Source organism: Anopheles funestus, chromosome 3RL (assembly GCF_943734845.2).
Source record: "Anopheles funestus chromosome 3RL, idAnoFuneDA-416_04, whole genome shotgun sequence".
In the NCBI taxonomy this organism is placed as follows: domain Eukaryota; kingdom Metazoa; phylum Arthropoda; class Insecta; order Diptera; family Culicidae; genus Anopheles; species Anopheles funestus.
In genome coordinates, this window is record NC_064599.1 from 20,448,149 (window position 1) to 20,464,516 (window position 16,368).

A 16,368-nucleotide genomic window follows, 5' to 3' on the forward strand; every position below is an offset into this window, starting at 1 on the left:
TCCGTTGAATACCGATAGAGTTATAGGCAAAAATTGATGCAAAAATGAAAACTTTGAAATTTTCAAATTTTTATATTTTTTAGTTTTTTAATAACTTTTTATTCTTTTTTTATTTAAAGCATTGTTTGAGTGAAAAGAAACTTATTTCAACAATCTCGCTTTAAAAAACATCAATTTTTAAAATTTTTCTGAATTACTCAAAAAAAAATCTCAGGCTATAGCCTTAGGAAATTTTTCGCTGAAAATATACGTATAACGACTTTTCGCAATTTTTTTTTTATATGGAGTTTTGCAAAAAAAATATGAATCGCGTTCACAAACGCGACAATTTCTAAGCGTTTAGTGACGGGGTTACAATGTAATCGACAACGTTTGTTTTGCGGGAGCAATTCTTTCTATAATCCCAGCCTGGGGCAACTTCGGTGACGGTTCAATTACAACGTGCAGCTTTAATTAAACCGTTGGCCCGCTCGTTAGAGGTGCCTTACATTTATGAAAATCCCATCATCGCCCGTCACCTATTAAGCAATTACGACTGAATCTGAACGAACCGTCGAAAGACCCGAGAGCAAACAAAACTCTCCGTGGGCACGTGTCTTACAAGCTGCGTGAACTGGAGGAACAACAAAGCAGGAAAAAGTCTCTTCCCCGAGCGCCGTTGTGTTCATTCCTTAGGATTAATAGTTTTCCTGTTTTCTCACCTACTGCACTAATTATCAGCATACTCGCACACATGTGTATATGAAACAACGTGCGACACCAAGTTCAAGAGTAGCACGAGCTGCCCTCAAGCTGCCCGTCGAAAGTAATTAAACCACCCGGCATGGAGATATTCGATCAGGTCGTTTTGATTGCTTGTGTTTCTATCGATACGCAGCTTGTTTGTGCTTCTGTCGGGAGCTTTTCATTATGGCCCTTTGCATGCAAAAGGGCCTCTCTCGGTCACTCCCGGTCACTTCCTGGATGTGTTGGATAATTTTCTCACAGGGTACCACGGGCATGCGATCCGGGGGCCAGGGTTAATTTCTAGTTGTGGCTGCGTTTGGTTACGTGCGGTCTGGCATGATGTTGCCAACGGATGGCTAGTTAAGCGTACCACAAGCGGTATACGAGGGCGGGCCAGGTCTGAGTAAATAGTAATATATTTTATCTTCGACCGGTCAGCAAAACGTTCTGGGAAATTTATGAATGGAAAGTTACGCCGATGAATGGATGTGCTGTTTATGAAGGGCTCTCGTGAAGGGAATATAAAAGGGATTAATTATTACGTTTTTTATTCATTCAAGTGCGTAAGGGGTTTTCCTCGTACGTAAGGTACGATTAAGTTTAAATTTTAATAAGATTCACTTAATGCATGAGAAAACCTTCACTCGAAATTCAATAAAGGAAGTGAACCGGACCTATAACATTACCCTGCTAAATATAACACAATAATTACAGGTATATGTATTGGAAGATTGCTTATAAAAAGCTTATTTTCATAAAATAGATAGAATAATAAATAATTCACAATCTATTCAACACAATTTAAGTGCCATTAGAAAATTTATGCAGAGCTGATCATCTGTTCTAGCAGTTTCATCTCGCATGTGTTTCGAGCAGTTGTACGCCTAAAAGTATGCAATCTGCATTACTTATAGCAATGTTACATTTGATACTTCAAAAAAGCTGTTAACACAGTTTGTAGAAATTTTTGTAACCAAACAACTAATACGCATTAATCTGAATGTAATTATTTATTTATTTCTTAATTTCTCGTAAATCTTTACATGATTATTTATAAGTAAAAATTATTCAAAGACGTATGTAAACACCCATGCATAAAATTATTGCATTCTTTTATAATCTTTTGTGGATTAATCGAAACAAAGTAAAAAAAAAGATAAGAGATTCTCAATATTCCCATCCATTATTCTTATTTCAATGCAGACAGCCTTCATTAATTTTTGTTGATTGTAAAGATAATCATACTGGGGGCATCCCGGTGGTGTATGTGATAAACCACAACGGTCCACATGGAAGGACCGAGTATCAAATCCCTTCCGAATCGTCCCCCGTAGCAAAGACTGACCATCATGCTACGTGGTAAAATAAGTCGGGATAGAGACTGGCCGTTATTAAGCAGCAAAATATAAAATAATCATCCTACTGTTCCCGCAAACTAACTGCATTTGCTGCAATAAACCACACAACACTAATTTGATTTCGTTGTAAAAGCCAACATTTATTGTATTATGGTTCACATTTGTGGTAGGTATAATGTTTAAAACTTAAAACAACTAAACATAATAACATTCATGCAGTTTTAAAACGTATGGAAAATGAAAGCTCACATCAGTTCTAAGCAGCAGTACTATCTCGATTTTAATTTTCGCCTCGCGCTAGAAAACAATACACAGGACAGGTCGTTAGGAAAATTCATGAAAGTCCACATCCGTCGTAAGTATCGAAAGAAACAATAAATCTCTTTTGTGAACGTACCGTTAAAGCTTGAATAAATATGTATTACTCATCTTAAAAAGTAATAACCTAAGGATTTGGCTTACTGCTAAGCCATTCTGCATACTGCATAGGTCCTATATCTTCGGGATGTAGCGCAGGCACATACAACATAACATACCCGGAAAGCTAAAATCCTTACACCCTACTAGGGTCTACGTAAAACATTCGTACGAGGAAAGAAAAGGATCAATCAAAATTGGCATAGGCTACACACATCACTCTGTACATCGTGTTTCCACATCAGGCCGGACATATCTTGGAAAGCCTTTCATCATTTACACTTGCGAGGAAATTGCACATTCACTCTAGGCTCTACCATAAACGTTCGATCGTGTCCGGGTTGCGGTTGGGGAAACTTAACATTTATTCTGTTAGAATATTATATGCGGAGGTGCCACCAACAGCACGGGTTGAAGATTAAGCGACTTCCGTGAGCCAGCGATACTAGCCACATCCGTAACGTACGCATTGTTGATTTCTCCTGTTATTGAAGGAAGAAGAGAAGAAAGTTTAATAAAAATAATTCTATCCAGCAAACAGAGTAGAAATGATCAGTTACAAGTGTTTCAGTTGTACTAGCCAATCTTTCTCTTCTGATTTCTCTCATTCTGTCTCTCTTTCTTTAATACATACTGCTTTGGTACTGCGGTTCCGGTTGTAGGCGGACGTGTCGTGTCGCAAGTATGAAGGATAGTGTGGCCAAAATGAATCCATCAATACAAGCTAAAATAAACAAAAAAAAAAATAGTTTATTAGTAAAAAGTCCTTCCTTCCGAAGCATGAAATACTCACCAATAATCGCCAATGGATAGGCCCAGCGCAAACTGCACAGTCCTACCTCGAATCGGTTCGATTCTGGGCCGCAAATCTTACGGAACTCGTCCGAATTCCAACCGAACGGGAACGAAACGCATGCAATCACCATGCAGAGGGCTGTGGAAAAATAAAATTATGTAATTTTAATAAATTTACTTTATAATTTGCAAAATTTGAGTAACATATTCGAATTTATTCAAAATTGAAACAATTTCATCCGACATTCCGTATTGAGTTTGACAACCCTGCATCCAATAGAACGATTTAAAAAAGAGAGGTCTTGTCATATTTTTTAAGGTAAATATTTGACCTATTCCCATTCACAAAACATGTCTCACTACTGATAGTTTTACCAAAAAATGTAGTAAAGTATGAAAAAACCTGCCAAGTGAAGGTATTCTTATTTAACAGGTCATGCAGCAAACTAAACTAAGGCCAACTAGGCCAGAGACAACTCCCTAAAGAGCACAGTCTAAAAGTGGAAACAATGCTTTAAATTGCGGAACAATCAGATAAAAATGTAAAACCACATTACGCATTCGCACACACGTCAGATTCAACGAATTCTCGTCCAACACTTTCCCTCCTCCGTCCATACATTGTCGTGGACCTAAACATGTGAACCACTAATGGACAATTTTACACAAAAACACACCTACATGGAAGCAACAAATTTGCATACATTACATTTATGGGGCTTTTCACTCTCTCTCTCCACCCTCGTTGTAATGGAGACGAATGTGAATCGTCCGTCATCCGGTTAAACGACCGACTCTGAACTGACCCTGGGAATTTCACCGCGCACAGTGCGAGCAGGGTTAATGTTTTTTGCGCATATCTTGCGCACACCGAAATGAAGCTTCAAATGTGTTACAAAATGATGACCCTACATGAAGAGGATTTTTCAGACGGGTTTGTTTTCCTGGTCCGGAAATGACCATTTCATGATGGTGATCATCATCTTTCTACGACTAATTGCTCACCGGTTTCATCGTCAGGAGACAATTATCCGGACAATTGTAAAGTAGTTCCATTTAGAGAAGAAAGTGGTTTTATCTTATTAGATGGCTGAGAACACAGGAAAAGGACAGCAAAAGGAGTATTCCACTTGTGAGTTTCAGACATTTTGGTGTTTCATACATACAAATGAAGATTATACCTTGTCTATTATGGATGATTCCTTCATAGACTCACTCTCAATCTCCCAATATCGTTAACACACCGACAAAGACCCACATTTCTTTGATTGCGTCACATCTTTCCCAAAACCCAAACTACCCAAAAAAGATTGGTGCGTAAGCGCAACTGAGTGAGATACGCAACCGCAAATAGTAGTAATAACGCCAAATCTCGTTTACCATTTCACCAGTGCCTACCATAACATACACGTGCTGCACTGGGTCACAGACCGGTAGGAGCCGTAAGCCGAAAACTGTAACGAACTCGCAACATTTAAATGGTTTGGGGGTTGGTGTGGTGGTTGAAAATATTTGACCACCATGTGCTGATTTCGATTGCATTACGTGTCTTGTCTTGATCATATTGGGCACTTCATGTACAATAAATCCAAACTAATGGGTTGCAATATTTCGGTCTTGCTTTGTCCTTATCCAAACATCAATCCATAAAATAATGACGCCCGTAACAGTAAGTGTCCTAGTAGCTTGCTTTAAATATGCACCCGAAAGCCACCCGATATCTCTACACATGGAGGAGTATTTTACTTTCAAATCGACTTTCACTAACGATAATATAAAAAAAACATCCATACTGCAAAAGCTTATGCCTTTCGCCGTACGCAACATAGAAGCAGTTTGTTGTTTTGCAAAAGTCAACAAACCTCAACCATCGCGGAGCGCCTACGTCCAAGGAACAAGTTCCACGCACACACACGCGAGAAGGAAGATAAAGGTCAGTGCTGTACTACGGAAATCGAAATCTAGATCGGTTGGTATGCATTGGAAGCCATTGGACACCGTTGCCAACGATACTAAAGATAGTATCAGCAGCGTCTAACACACAACTCTTGTTCGACCACTTTTCCACGCGGTAATAAAGGCCAGCAAATATGTTTCATTTCCCTGCGGTAATGTGTGCTTGTGGTGAAAAACGTTTATTGGGAAAAAATAGTCAGCTTGCCCATCGGGACAGGAAAATACTGATCGTAAAACGAACGATCGAACGGACATAGTGACAATGACCTACTTCCGACCATGCCAGCTCTGCCCACAGAAACACTCAAGACTAGCCCTGCTTTCTTCTCCCGGACATTCCAGATAGCCAGAAGAGACTGGAGAAAACAACCCAACATCCTGTACTTGATCCACCGGTTGGGCGATTCGATCGTGGATCGTGTGCGTGGAAGAAAGAGCGGCATCGATCATTTCTCTTTCGTTCAGGAAATGAATGCATGGCCGGTCGCGAATAACGCCGAACTATTTTATCTCAAAAAACCGGTTTTGGGAAACTATCGGAAACTCGGAACTCGGAACGTTTTGTTCATGATGCATATGATGATGATGATGATGACGATTTCCAACGCGATCGTCGTATGGCAGAATGCATGGAACCACTCGACGACCTATCCGTCGGCCTTCAGCTGAATGGATCCGTAAAGAAGTGAAGGGTCTATGCAATTCTGTCTACACAAGGGGGAGTTTTTTTTTTCTTGGGACAGCAAAACCGGATTAGATACATCACCTTCATGCTTTCATCGAAACCTTGAAGGCGCACCGATGTGGCGATCGCTTCCACACACGATAAGAGGGCTTTACATGGAAAAGCCTTCAGATTGGACACGATCAACTACTTCACCGTTCAATTTAACTCGGGATTACCACTCGGAGCATCATCAGAAGTAATCAATCGAGTAGGTAAAAGAAAATTATCCACCAAGAAGGTAGTTTTTTGAGGCGAAATTCGACTAAAGTGTTGGTTTGTCTTTTACCCGTATGAGTACGCTTTTTCCTGATTTTTTTTTTCTCTCTTCCCAGCACTACTCGTCATGCGCAGCAATATTATAGACCCGCTCGCCACATTCCATCACTTCCGTCCCATGCTGTCGAACATTCATCCCGACGACCAATTACGATTTAGCCGCTAATGAACTTTTTTTTTTTGCACTGCAAAAGCAATGAGGAAGAGACACCAATTCAGGGCATGCCTTTCATCGATTATCGTGTGGCGCGCATACGCTCTTCCCACATCTGGTCATTATCTATGAATTCCCCTCCAAAATTCCATCTCAAAAAGGTTTCGTTCCTTTTCATTATGTAGACTGTGCAGCTCACAGCACACAGTGAGTGCCAGTTGGATCACACGAAACCATTCTTCAGCATTCAAACACATTCCCTCAGCATAACGCAGGGTGCGAGAGGATCGCAACTCACCGGAAAGCATCTGCATCCAGCCGCAGAGATGAAAAACGGTCGTTGACTTCATGAACACCATCAGCAGTAGGCAGCAGATCGCCAGCACAGAAGTGGCAACGGCTAAGCCACAAAATACGGTTGCAACCTGAAAGTAAACACAAACGGATAAAAAAGGGGTGCGTTAATCTTAATACTCGCTGTTTGCATAAAGATAAATTCATTACACAATAGAACACTATCGCTGACCTGGCCAATGGAAATGGGATTAGATGCTTTCTTTAGCAGGTCACCTATAAAAGCTAACGGAAAAAGCTCGGTTTGCATAAATCGGAATAATAAAATTTTAACTCACCTGAAACGCTATGGATTGCATTTCTAACAGTTCCTCTAGACGGCCCGTGCAGCTATCGGTGAGATCATCTTTTTGACACACTTGCCACAAACCAAGCCGTCCGCCAATGTCGGAATCTGCATCACCTACCCATTCTGGAAAGGGGAAATAGAATATTTAGTGAATATTTTGTATACTAAAAATGATGGTAGAAGGTGAATTTTAAGTAGTAGGTAGTAGAAGATAAAACAGAATGAGCACAAAAAAGAAATTCTTCCTTGTCAGTTGATAAGAGAAAAAGAAACCGAAAGAAATATTTTTTTTTGCAACATAAAACATTTTTTCCACAGAAACAACACAATTTCCATGTTACAGTACCAACAAAGATCAATGGCCATATTTCATCTTTGCTGCACACTAATTGACATGATCGTAATAAAATTACACGCGAGAAGCTCGTCACATTTCATGCGTGTCTGGTGCGTTATACATCTTGCAGATTACGGCACACTTTTGACACACAAATCCCGTAAAACTGCCAGGCATTACACCATAAACAATCCATTAGCTTCGCGTTATAAACCACCGCCGGTCGGTCGGTCGGTCGGTGTGTCAATGGAAAACCAATTGCCAGAAAGCGTACAGAACAGCGAGTTATGGTCGGTTCAACATCTTCATCTGGCTGTTTCTTGCCACCGAACACCATCCTGATCCGTGGTTTTTGCTAACCCGAATGGACACGCGTAGCAAAAGCTTCGGTCCGCATGTTAAATAACAAACCTCAAAACAACCACGACGTGTGCATTACGTGCGGAAAAGTTAAGACAACACAACGAAACCGAAATTTAACCAACCTTCAATATGAGGTAGCTGAACGTGTTGAAGTCTTTTTGTTATATCCAGAGCAAGCACAACTATTTTATCCCGTTCACTTTCGAGGGAAACTATTCTCAACAGGAATGAGATTGATCTTTTCCCTAACTTTATCGTTTCCTTGCACAGCATAAAGTAATTGCTCCAGATTCCAGTCAATCACGGCGAAAGGCGATTGCACAAACATGCAATTGCTTTTGACTTTTGGAAGGCTTCCCAACGCCAAAACGTACCGGAAAAAAGGCAAACAAATTGTCGAGAGAAAAATGGCACAAAAGATTAACTCCATTTGCGCGTTGGTTGCATAAAGCTCGCTAACCACAAACTGTCTAGTTGAAGCGGGTCTTAAGCGTTTCGTCGTGGTACGCAGAAAAGCTGCAGCTGAGTTGTGCAAGAACAAACGAAAATTTGTCTTTTTAAAGGGGATATATACATTGGAGCGTGTTGGGAGTTGGTGAATACTGATTTATTGCAGTTTTTGAAGGATTTTCTGATCAAATCGATGAAAAAAAGTGTAGAATTAAATCTTAAACAAGCAACTAACGAAAGTTACAGACCAATGAGTGTTTGCTTTGCTATGCAATCTTCAAATGAGTCATTCTGAAAACTACAGTTTGATCTCTTAATTTTCTCCAAAGTCAACTGAATTGGCTTCAACACAAGGTATTCTTCGCACAATTTGTTATTTCTTGAGGAAGAGATTTTTTTAAATTAATTTTGTTTTCGCTCACAACATTCAGTCAACACAAATTATTAGTCAAGAAACACTTTAACTATTTTGCCAATTTGGTCATTAGTTTAAAATTCTATTGAGGTTTCACAAGTATCAAGTAAATAATGAATAAATTATTTTTATCAATATATATATTTTTTTTTGGATTATGACGGTCACCAACAAGTACTGCCAGGTTGTTATATTTTACATTGCTCCGATGAAAGGCCGAGAAAAACGTTTATTTTTTGTGTCTTTTATAATAATTTGAACTTTTTTTTACAGCGCTCTTGCATGTGGAAACTCTCCAAACGAAATATTATGTAATTTTCCATTGGAAATTGTTACAAAAATGTCTTTCTATTCAAACTTTATATATTAAGCAAACAAACTATATATTTTTCATTAAACATTTCATTTTTCTTAGAGTAATATCATAAAATAATCATACTTGAAGCTCTAGATAAACTCACAACTATTATTAAATAAATTTATTCAAAATATTCTCTCTCTCTCGCTCTCTTCTTGGCTTTTAACGACCTGACAGGTCACGCCGGCCATTTCTGGCTTACTAGACTTATTTTACCACGTAGCCGGATAGTCAGTTCTTGCTACGGGGGGACGGTCCGGATGGGATTTGAACCCGGTCCTGCCGAATGGACCGGTGCCGTTTTTCACATTCACCACCCTATATTATTAAATATTAAACAACATAATTAAACCTATGAAATTTATGGTTTATGAATATGCATCTACTTCCTATTCAAGTTTTGAAGGAAAAACACCGTAAGTATGTAAATTACCCTTATGTTAGAAATTAATCTAACCGTTTTCTTTCACACCTTTGCAAACCACACGAACGGAATAGCGGCCCTCATGAGCAAATTTTCCACCATGATAACTGTTTAATCCACAATCACAAACAAAACAGTTACAACGATCTCGTCGATCAATGTCGATAAATTACCCCAAAACAAGGGACTATTAAGAGAAGGGAACTTATTTCGCCCAACCCCAAATTGAGGGAAGAAAGTTCCTTTTGGGGGTTGTTTTTTTTTGCAATGTTACGTTAATCGTTTCTTGTGCGATAATCATCTCATTCTCTCCTCCCAATCATCGCTTATCATTGCGGCTGCAAGCAAACGAGTTGATGGGATGATTAATTAACGTCAGTGTGGCCGTGCATCCGGCGGTAATCGTATGCAACCGGGACCGATAATGAGTGCAAGCAAAGTATAAGCTCCTCATCTGTGCATAATCGAACGATAAAATGAAGCTGGAGAAGTGGCTCCGGATGGTTGAGCATGAAATAACATTCGTCAAAAAATATGCAAATGCACACTCCCATCCCATCCATGTTTAGGTGGATGGAGAAGGAATGCTTCCGTCAATAATATAACAAAACGGTAAAATTATGTTGGAGTGAGGGGTGAAGAAAAACGGAAACAATTTGCCAATTTTTCTTTCTCAAAAACATAAGGAAACAGCAACGGTTTTGAAGCCGGTGTCACACCGGGATCGTACCCACTTCCTGGATAATAATGGATAGTTTTTGTTTGCACCGCAAGTGAATCGTTTCAGTAATAAAGAAAGAAAAAACAGGCTTTCTGCTAAAAATTTACTACCACCGCTGAACAATGCAATCAATTCCATTCGTCTTAATCAGATGACGAATTACCTTCTTCGCTAGTTAAAAACGGGCAATGAAGGAAGGGGAGTAAAGCCACGAGGATAATTGAACTTAACGTTACATTTTGCCCACCTTTACCTTTACGTACCGATTATTAGACTCGCAAATCAAACCCGATGGAGAAGCAAAATAAAACACAGTACGGGAGAAAACTTTTACTTTCCGGTCTTTCCAACGCTCTTTCCAACAAGCATGCTTTATTGCATCATATTTTCGCGGGAAAACGGAGATGGTAGGGGGTGAGAGAGGGGGGTACCGATATGATCATTATGGTTATTATGATTAATTTAAGTATTATTTAAGCACGCATCGGTCCGTTCGCCGCCTGGTGCAGCGTTCAAGTCTTTTGATTGGACACCATCTCGTGCACGATGAAGATACACCGTGATGACCATTCACGTTGATTTAGGTAAACAAATCTCCACTGCACATCGATCATAAACAATATCAAATGAAAATGGCTACCAAATAAAAAAAAACTCTTCTTCTGGGTTTTCTCCCATTTTCCCCGATCTAGGCGTCAAACGATCACAAACCATTTATGTGTGCGCGGCGCGACGCCACAAGCTTTTTAATGAGCTTGCGAAAAGTTGAACAATTGTCGCGATTTTTGCTCAACTGTGCTCAAGTATCCACCTCCACGGCTACGCGGCCAAACGGTTGTTTGGAAACAACTTTTTAAGCGAAAAGGTCACACAACCGTACAACCGGACGGTCTGGAGAAGAAGAGACAGGCGCACCAAAAAAAAAACGGCACACGGACACTTTTGCACTAAAAACGGGTACGACTAGCGACGTGATTTGAAATTTGTGGTAGTGGTAAATGCTTCTTTTTTCTCGTTATTACCACAGCCACCATCGCGCGCATCCACCATGGAGCAAATGGAATGGAATTTGGCTTTGGATGAGAGCTTTTTTTTTGTTTCTACTTGGTTAGCATGAAAGAAAAAATACTATAATAAACACAATGGGAACGGGTGTTTGGTTTCAGTTTGCATAGAAATAGGATCGTAGCCGTGGCTGGTCAGAACACAGCGGGTTTGTTTTACATTAAACAATCTAACCCTTTTGATCGACCTCGAAGAATTGAGCGTTCCATTACAAATTGCACCATATCGTTTAGCAAGACCTTTTTATTACAATATTCATTCGTGCCATTTGTGTTGTGTGAGGGCTATACAAACAATGGAGGGTGTTGCGATAGAATATTTAACAAGGTAGGTGTAAGAAGTCGTTTTATCTTTTAGGACTTATAGTTAAAGATTTAATAAATTATTTATACTGCTTGTTATTTTTTTTAGCACATCTGACCTTTGAAATTACTAAACAAAGAATTAAAAATGATACGATCGACTTTCGTTTATGCAATGGCAAGCTATTTCGATTCGAAACCGATCAAACGCTCACGTAATTGCAATGTACGATCAAGTCACGTTTTGTTTAGTAAATAGTTTGGATTTTGATTTTTTCGTCGTTATTTCTAATTTATATAGGCACAAATATGGGCCGTAAAAAGTGCGGCCAAACCATGCTTACCTGGTGTTACGAACGCAACGACACTGATGATTGCGTAGCAAATGCTGAAGATCGCCCACAGGACGGCGATCGCCTTCGAGTTGCGGATGTAGTTCGTCGCGTACATGTGACTCGAGTCAACGTACTCGATCTTCGTTCCCATGATGCACTAGGCAAACTGCTATCGGTTTTAGTGATTGTGATCCTTTTCCTTATTTTTTCCTCCCTTTCCGGAGTCAACTTTTGCAGCAGTTTTCCACACACGTGGCTTTCAAACAACACTTTCCGTGAAACGCACGTGATCGTATGTAAATAATGTATAATTCCGCATAAATTGGACACAATAAAAAAAACACAGAAACTGTCACTTTGTTGGATATAGATTTTCACTTATCGTTTCTTCACTCAACTCCACTCACTGCTTCGACACTTTACTGGACAAACGTAAATTCAATAACAACGAGAGAAAAAAAACCTCTCAACAGTTGAAGTAAAACGGTGTTGAAAGAAAGGTGATGATTTCTGTTGGAAAGAAATTAAGGCATCAGTGGGACAGCTTTTTTTTGTTTGCTTTTTTGTCGTCATTTCGATGATCGTCACGTTTCAATTTCGATGCAAAAATAAAGGTGTAATTTTTTTTTCATTTCACTTTCAACTAAGCTGATTTAAGTCTTTCGTTGCAAACATCTTTTTGAAAAGACACGAACGAGATGTGTTTCATACTGTCTGTAGTAATAGTAGTAGTAGGGGTGCGGATGAAGATGAGTTGACTGCAAGGGTAGGGAAAAAACCTCTCAAAAACCTGCTCTATACAAAAGCCGATTCATGCTGTAAAGTTTTGGTTTCTCTTCGGCCGAATGATCATCAAGTTGATGACACCTACTCTCGTTATACCTTGCCCAACATCACGCATCATAAAATATACACCACTCAACGCACGTTTGTATTCGAAGTTGTGAACATGATCGGCACCTTCACTCTTCCTTTTTCTCTAAAAAAAGAAGGCTCTACAAGAGCATTGATTCGAATCCAATTAATCTTTATTTTACACTAATTTCTTGCCGGGATGAAAAACGGCATAAACAAACCACATTTAAATCGTAGTAATTTCAACAATCAATCAAAATGTTTTTCCTCCCTATCTGCAAGCAACCGTGCGCCAGAAGCGAGCGTTTGTTTTAACAAACTTTTACACCATTTTACATGACTGATATTAATCGCATTGCATCGAGCACGATCATTCACCAAACCCCACCTTCGGGGTACGCCGTATGGGATTCACACGCACATCACACATCACCATCATTTCACCCGTTTTGCTCACACGCCAATAATGAAATTTATGTAATCAAAATCAAATCAGTAGCATCGCTTAATCTTCATCCGCCGATTGCACTTGGGGGCTGGGTGAAACCACCGAGCACCACCCGAGTGATAGTAAATTGTTCCGTTTTCGGGCTTCATTTTCCTTCCGAGCGCGTCTATGCTCGCGTGAAATGGTACTCATGGGAAGAGGATATTGTTGTGTGTAACAATTGAATGAAGAAAGCCATTTTAGGGAGTCACTTTATGTTTTTTGGAAAAGGGTAGTAAAACAAACCCTTTTACCAAGATGCAGCGTTAAAACCGATCGCGAGACCTGGTGCGCGTACGTTACATGATTATTTGTAACAAGATATGAACATCCGGACTGGTGGTTTGCAAGTGAAACTACTATCACATCGTGTAGGGTTTTTTTTTAATTTTCTCTTCCTCATGGTTGTAAAATTTGATTACAAAAAAAAAAAATAGTTTACTTTTTTCATGCCTTTACGTCAAGTGAAAGATCGTCCCATCCATCCGATCGGAACGAGATAAGTGTCAACGAGAGCGTTTAGCGTTTCCCATGCAAAAGATTTAATTTTTGGTTTTGTGTGAATAATTATGCAGGTGGAAGAAAAAAATCCCCCTCCGAATGTCACAACCCGGTCGCGGAAGTTTAATCTGCTCAGGTTCGCTTTTTTCCCGCTCGTTGAAGTCTTTCGTTCGTATGGCTTGCGTAACATTTACCACACCCGCATGGTGATGGTAGATTTTTCTCATCCACGCACACACACACACATGTGAAAAAGAAGACAGCTTATGATGATGACGATCATGCCAACTTCTTGCCTTCCTCGAACGCAAAAAAATGGGGGAAAAAATGATGTTCGTGATCTACCACTGTTTGGCGCACCTGATGCGTGTAAAGTCGGGCGCACAAAATAAAAAAAAACGGTGGCAGAATGCTGAAGACCTTTTTCCCTAGTACTTCCCGCGCTCCACAAGAAACGCTTCTAATGTCGGTCGAGAAGGGGGATATTTCTGCTCCTTCTACCACCCTTAACCGCTACACATTTTGACCTCTTTTTAAGGGTAGAAATATTTACCCGAAGAAAGGGTGCTAAATTTCTATCACGGTAAATCTTTCCCTGCTGACAGTTTGATTAATAGTTCGGTACGATCGTTCGAAACCGGGCGTAATATAGCACACAACTACACTATCGGCATGGATCGTGTTTTTGCATAACATTTGCATCAGCAAACACACTCACAGTTTGTGAACTCGGTTAGAAGTGATCGTCTCCTACCAATTAGCAGAAAAATATTTGTCAAGCCTCACACAACGATGAGGACGGTATGTTTCGTAGAAAATAAATGGTCGCTAAAAGTTGTAGGTTTTGCGACAAAGATCCACCAGGCGAAGGTAAAGCCCTGCAGGAGGTTCAACCGATCCACGTCATGCATCGTAAGTCAACGTTCATCGCTTGATGATGATGATGATGATGGTGCTTTAGCAGGTTCCCGATGCCGGTTCTTCTTTTCCCTAAGTGTGAGGTGCGTCTGTGTACGCGTTTGCTCGTGCGGGACGACCACACGGAGAAGCTTCCAAACCAGCGCACCGGGTAGATCATGTAGCAGCTTTACCTTTTTCCAAACGTTGGACCTTCTTTCCGTGTGTGACCCACGGGCCAACCTAATCGTGCCTTCTCCTTTCGCCGTTCTTGGGCTAAGGTGACCGAAAGTGAGCACGTTAAAGAGACAAGAAACACACAACCACACACACTCGCTTCACGTTACGACGGGTTGCGGTCGATGAATGCGAATGGGGGAATTTGACTTTAGACACCTACCCAGCGTTACTGCTTGAAGTTCTGTTCGCCTGTTACTTTTAAGCTTACTGCGCTTAAAGTTTACACCGATCGCGCCGTTTTGTTTGCTTCGGTAAAGCGGTATTGGTAAGAATTCAACCCTCCTTCCACACTAAAGGAAAATACCAAATGATTCATCAAACGGGTCGTACCAACGGCACAGCTGTTCTGGTGTGGTTAAGAGAAGCTGCCATCTCGTCGGTATGCATCCCACTATGGAATGATGACCTTTACCAACTTCACCACGAATTGCAATCGAACGTATTCCTTGGCTCGGTGAGGGAAAAGAGCGAAAAACAAACCAATCGATAACACACTCTCACTCCTAGCCAAGGACGACTCGTTTCAATTTGCACGGTTAAAAATATTGTACAATTGCATCCTTTCGAAAGAACTGCAACGCGAGTTCTCAGTCGAAAGAGTCTTTGATATCGCTTGGGACAATCCCATTCCTAGATCACAAAGCACCATGGTAATGGCTAACGGCAAAGGCGATTGTTTGTACTCCGTCTGCTCTATTGCACCATCGTAGAAGAGGTTTGTTCCCACGAAATTAAATTTATTTCTTCATTCTTCCGGCGCGCGGTTGAAACCCAACAAGGGTAAATAGACACGGCGGTGTGTGAGTTCTCTTCATTGGCGCTTAGCGGAGGCACTGTAACTGATGCCACTGTTACATACAATGATCACGTTGATGATGATGATGACGATGGTACTTGTGACCTGTTTGTTTGGTTTTTAAGGGTTACTTTTCGTTTCGCTTATACACCTGGCGCAACCATGGAACGTTTGTAGAAGGTTTCCAAATTTTTGCATAAAACTCTGTTCGTACCGTTACTGTTCGGCTTTCCGATGCTAATAGCTCAACAAATTCTTTTCAACGTTTCCGAAATTAGCACACTTCCACCTTTTGCTTCGATTTCACTAATCGTCTCTCATCCCTCATCCCGTTAAAGTTGAAGATGGTTCACGGTTTCTGCGTCTTTTCAGCACAACAAACGAACTGGATGGGGTCGGTAATGATACAAAACAATCGTTTACGCTACTCTTTCGCTACACATACGATCGCGATCACTGTTTGCTAGATACTAATACAACAAATAACGTTCGTGTCTATGCTTTGCATATGGACGAAACTTGAACTTATGCTGACGCTGCATACTTTCCACCAAACCACCCTTAACGGTAACCAACTTACGAAGACGAACGAACCGCTTCACCCGACCATTTGCAAGAAACTGTGAGATCAGAAGTCATGTCTGTGGTGTCCAGGTAACAAAGCAAAGATCTCTCTTGGATGGTTACGTTTTGGGCTCTCGTTTCTGTGCGTGCTGCGCTTACCAACACAACCGTGCGCCGTACAGGTGGGAAAAGACGCTGAAGATTGG

The 16,368-nt window shown here is 40.5% G+C and overlaps 1 protein-coding gene across 3 annotated transcripts; it reads right to left on the reverse strand.

The window, feature by feature from the left end:
* Positions 1-1,876: 1,876 nt before the first annotated feature.
* Positions 1,877-16,263, reverse strand: LOC125772246 (LHFPL tetraspan subfamily member 3 protein). Of its 3 annotated transcripts, none has more exons than XM_049443742.1 (7): positions 16,179-16,263; positions 11,832-12,332; positions 7,042-7,175; positions 6,708-6,834; positions 3,295-3,435; positions 3,136-3,225; positions 1,877-2,983 (listed from the first exon to the last, which is right to left on the reverse strand). In XM_049443742.1, the coding sequence occupies exons 2-7, from the start codon at positions 11,971-11,973 to the stop codon at positions 2,874-2,876; spliced, it is 744 nt and encodes a 247-aa protein (XP_049299699.1). In that variant the 5' UTR covers positions 11,974-12,332; positions 16,179-16,263; the 3' UTR covers positions 1,877-2,873. The 3 variants fall into 3 exon arrangements, with proteins under 3 accessions (XP_049299699.1, XP_049299701.1, XP_049299700.1); XM_049443744.1 differs by having other exon boundaries at positions 16,143-16,262; XM_049443743.1 differs by lacking the exon at positions 16,179-16,263 and adding an exon at positions 15,813-16,126.
* Positions 16,264-16,368: the final 105 nt, after the last annotated feature.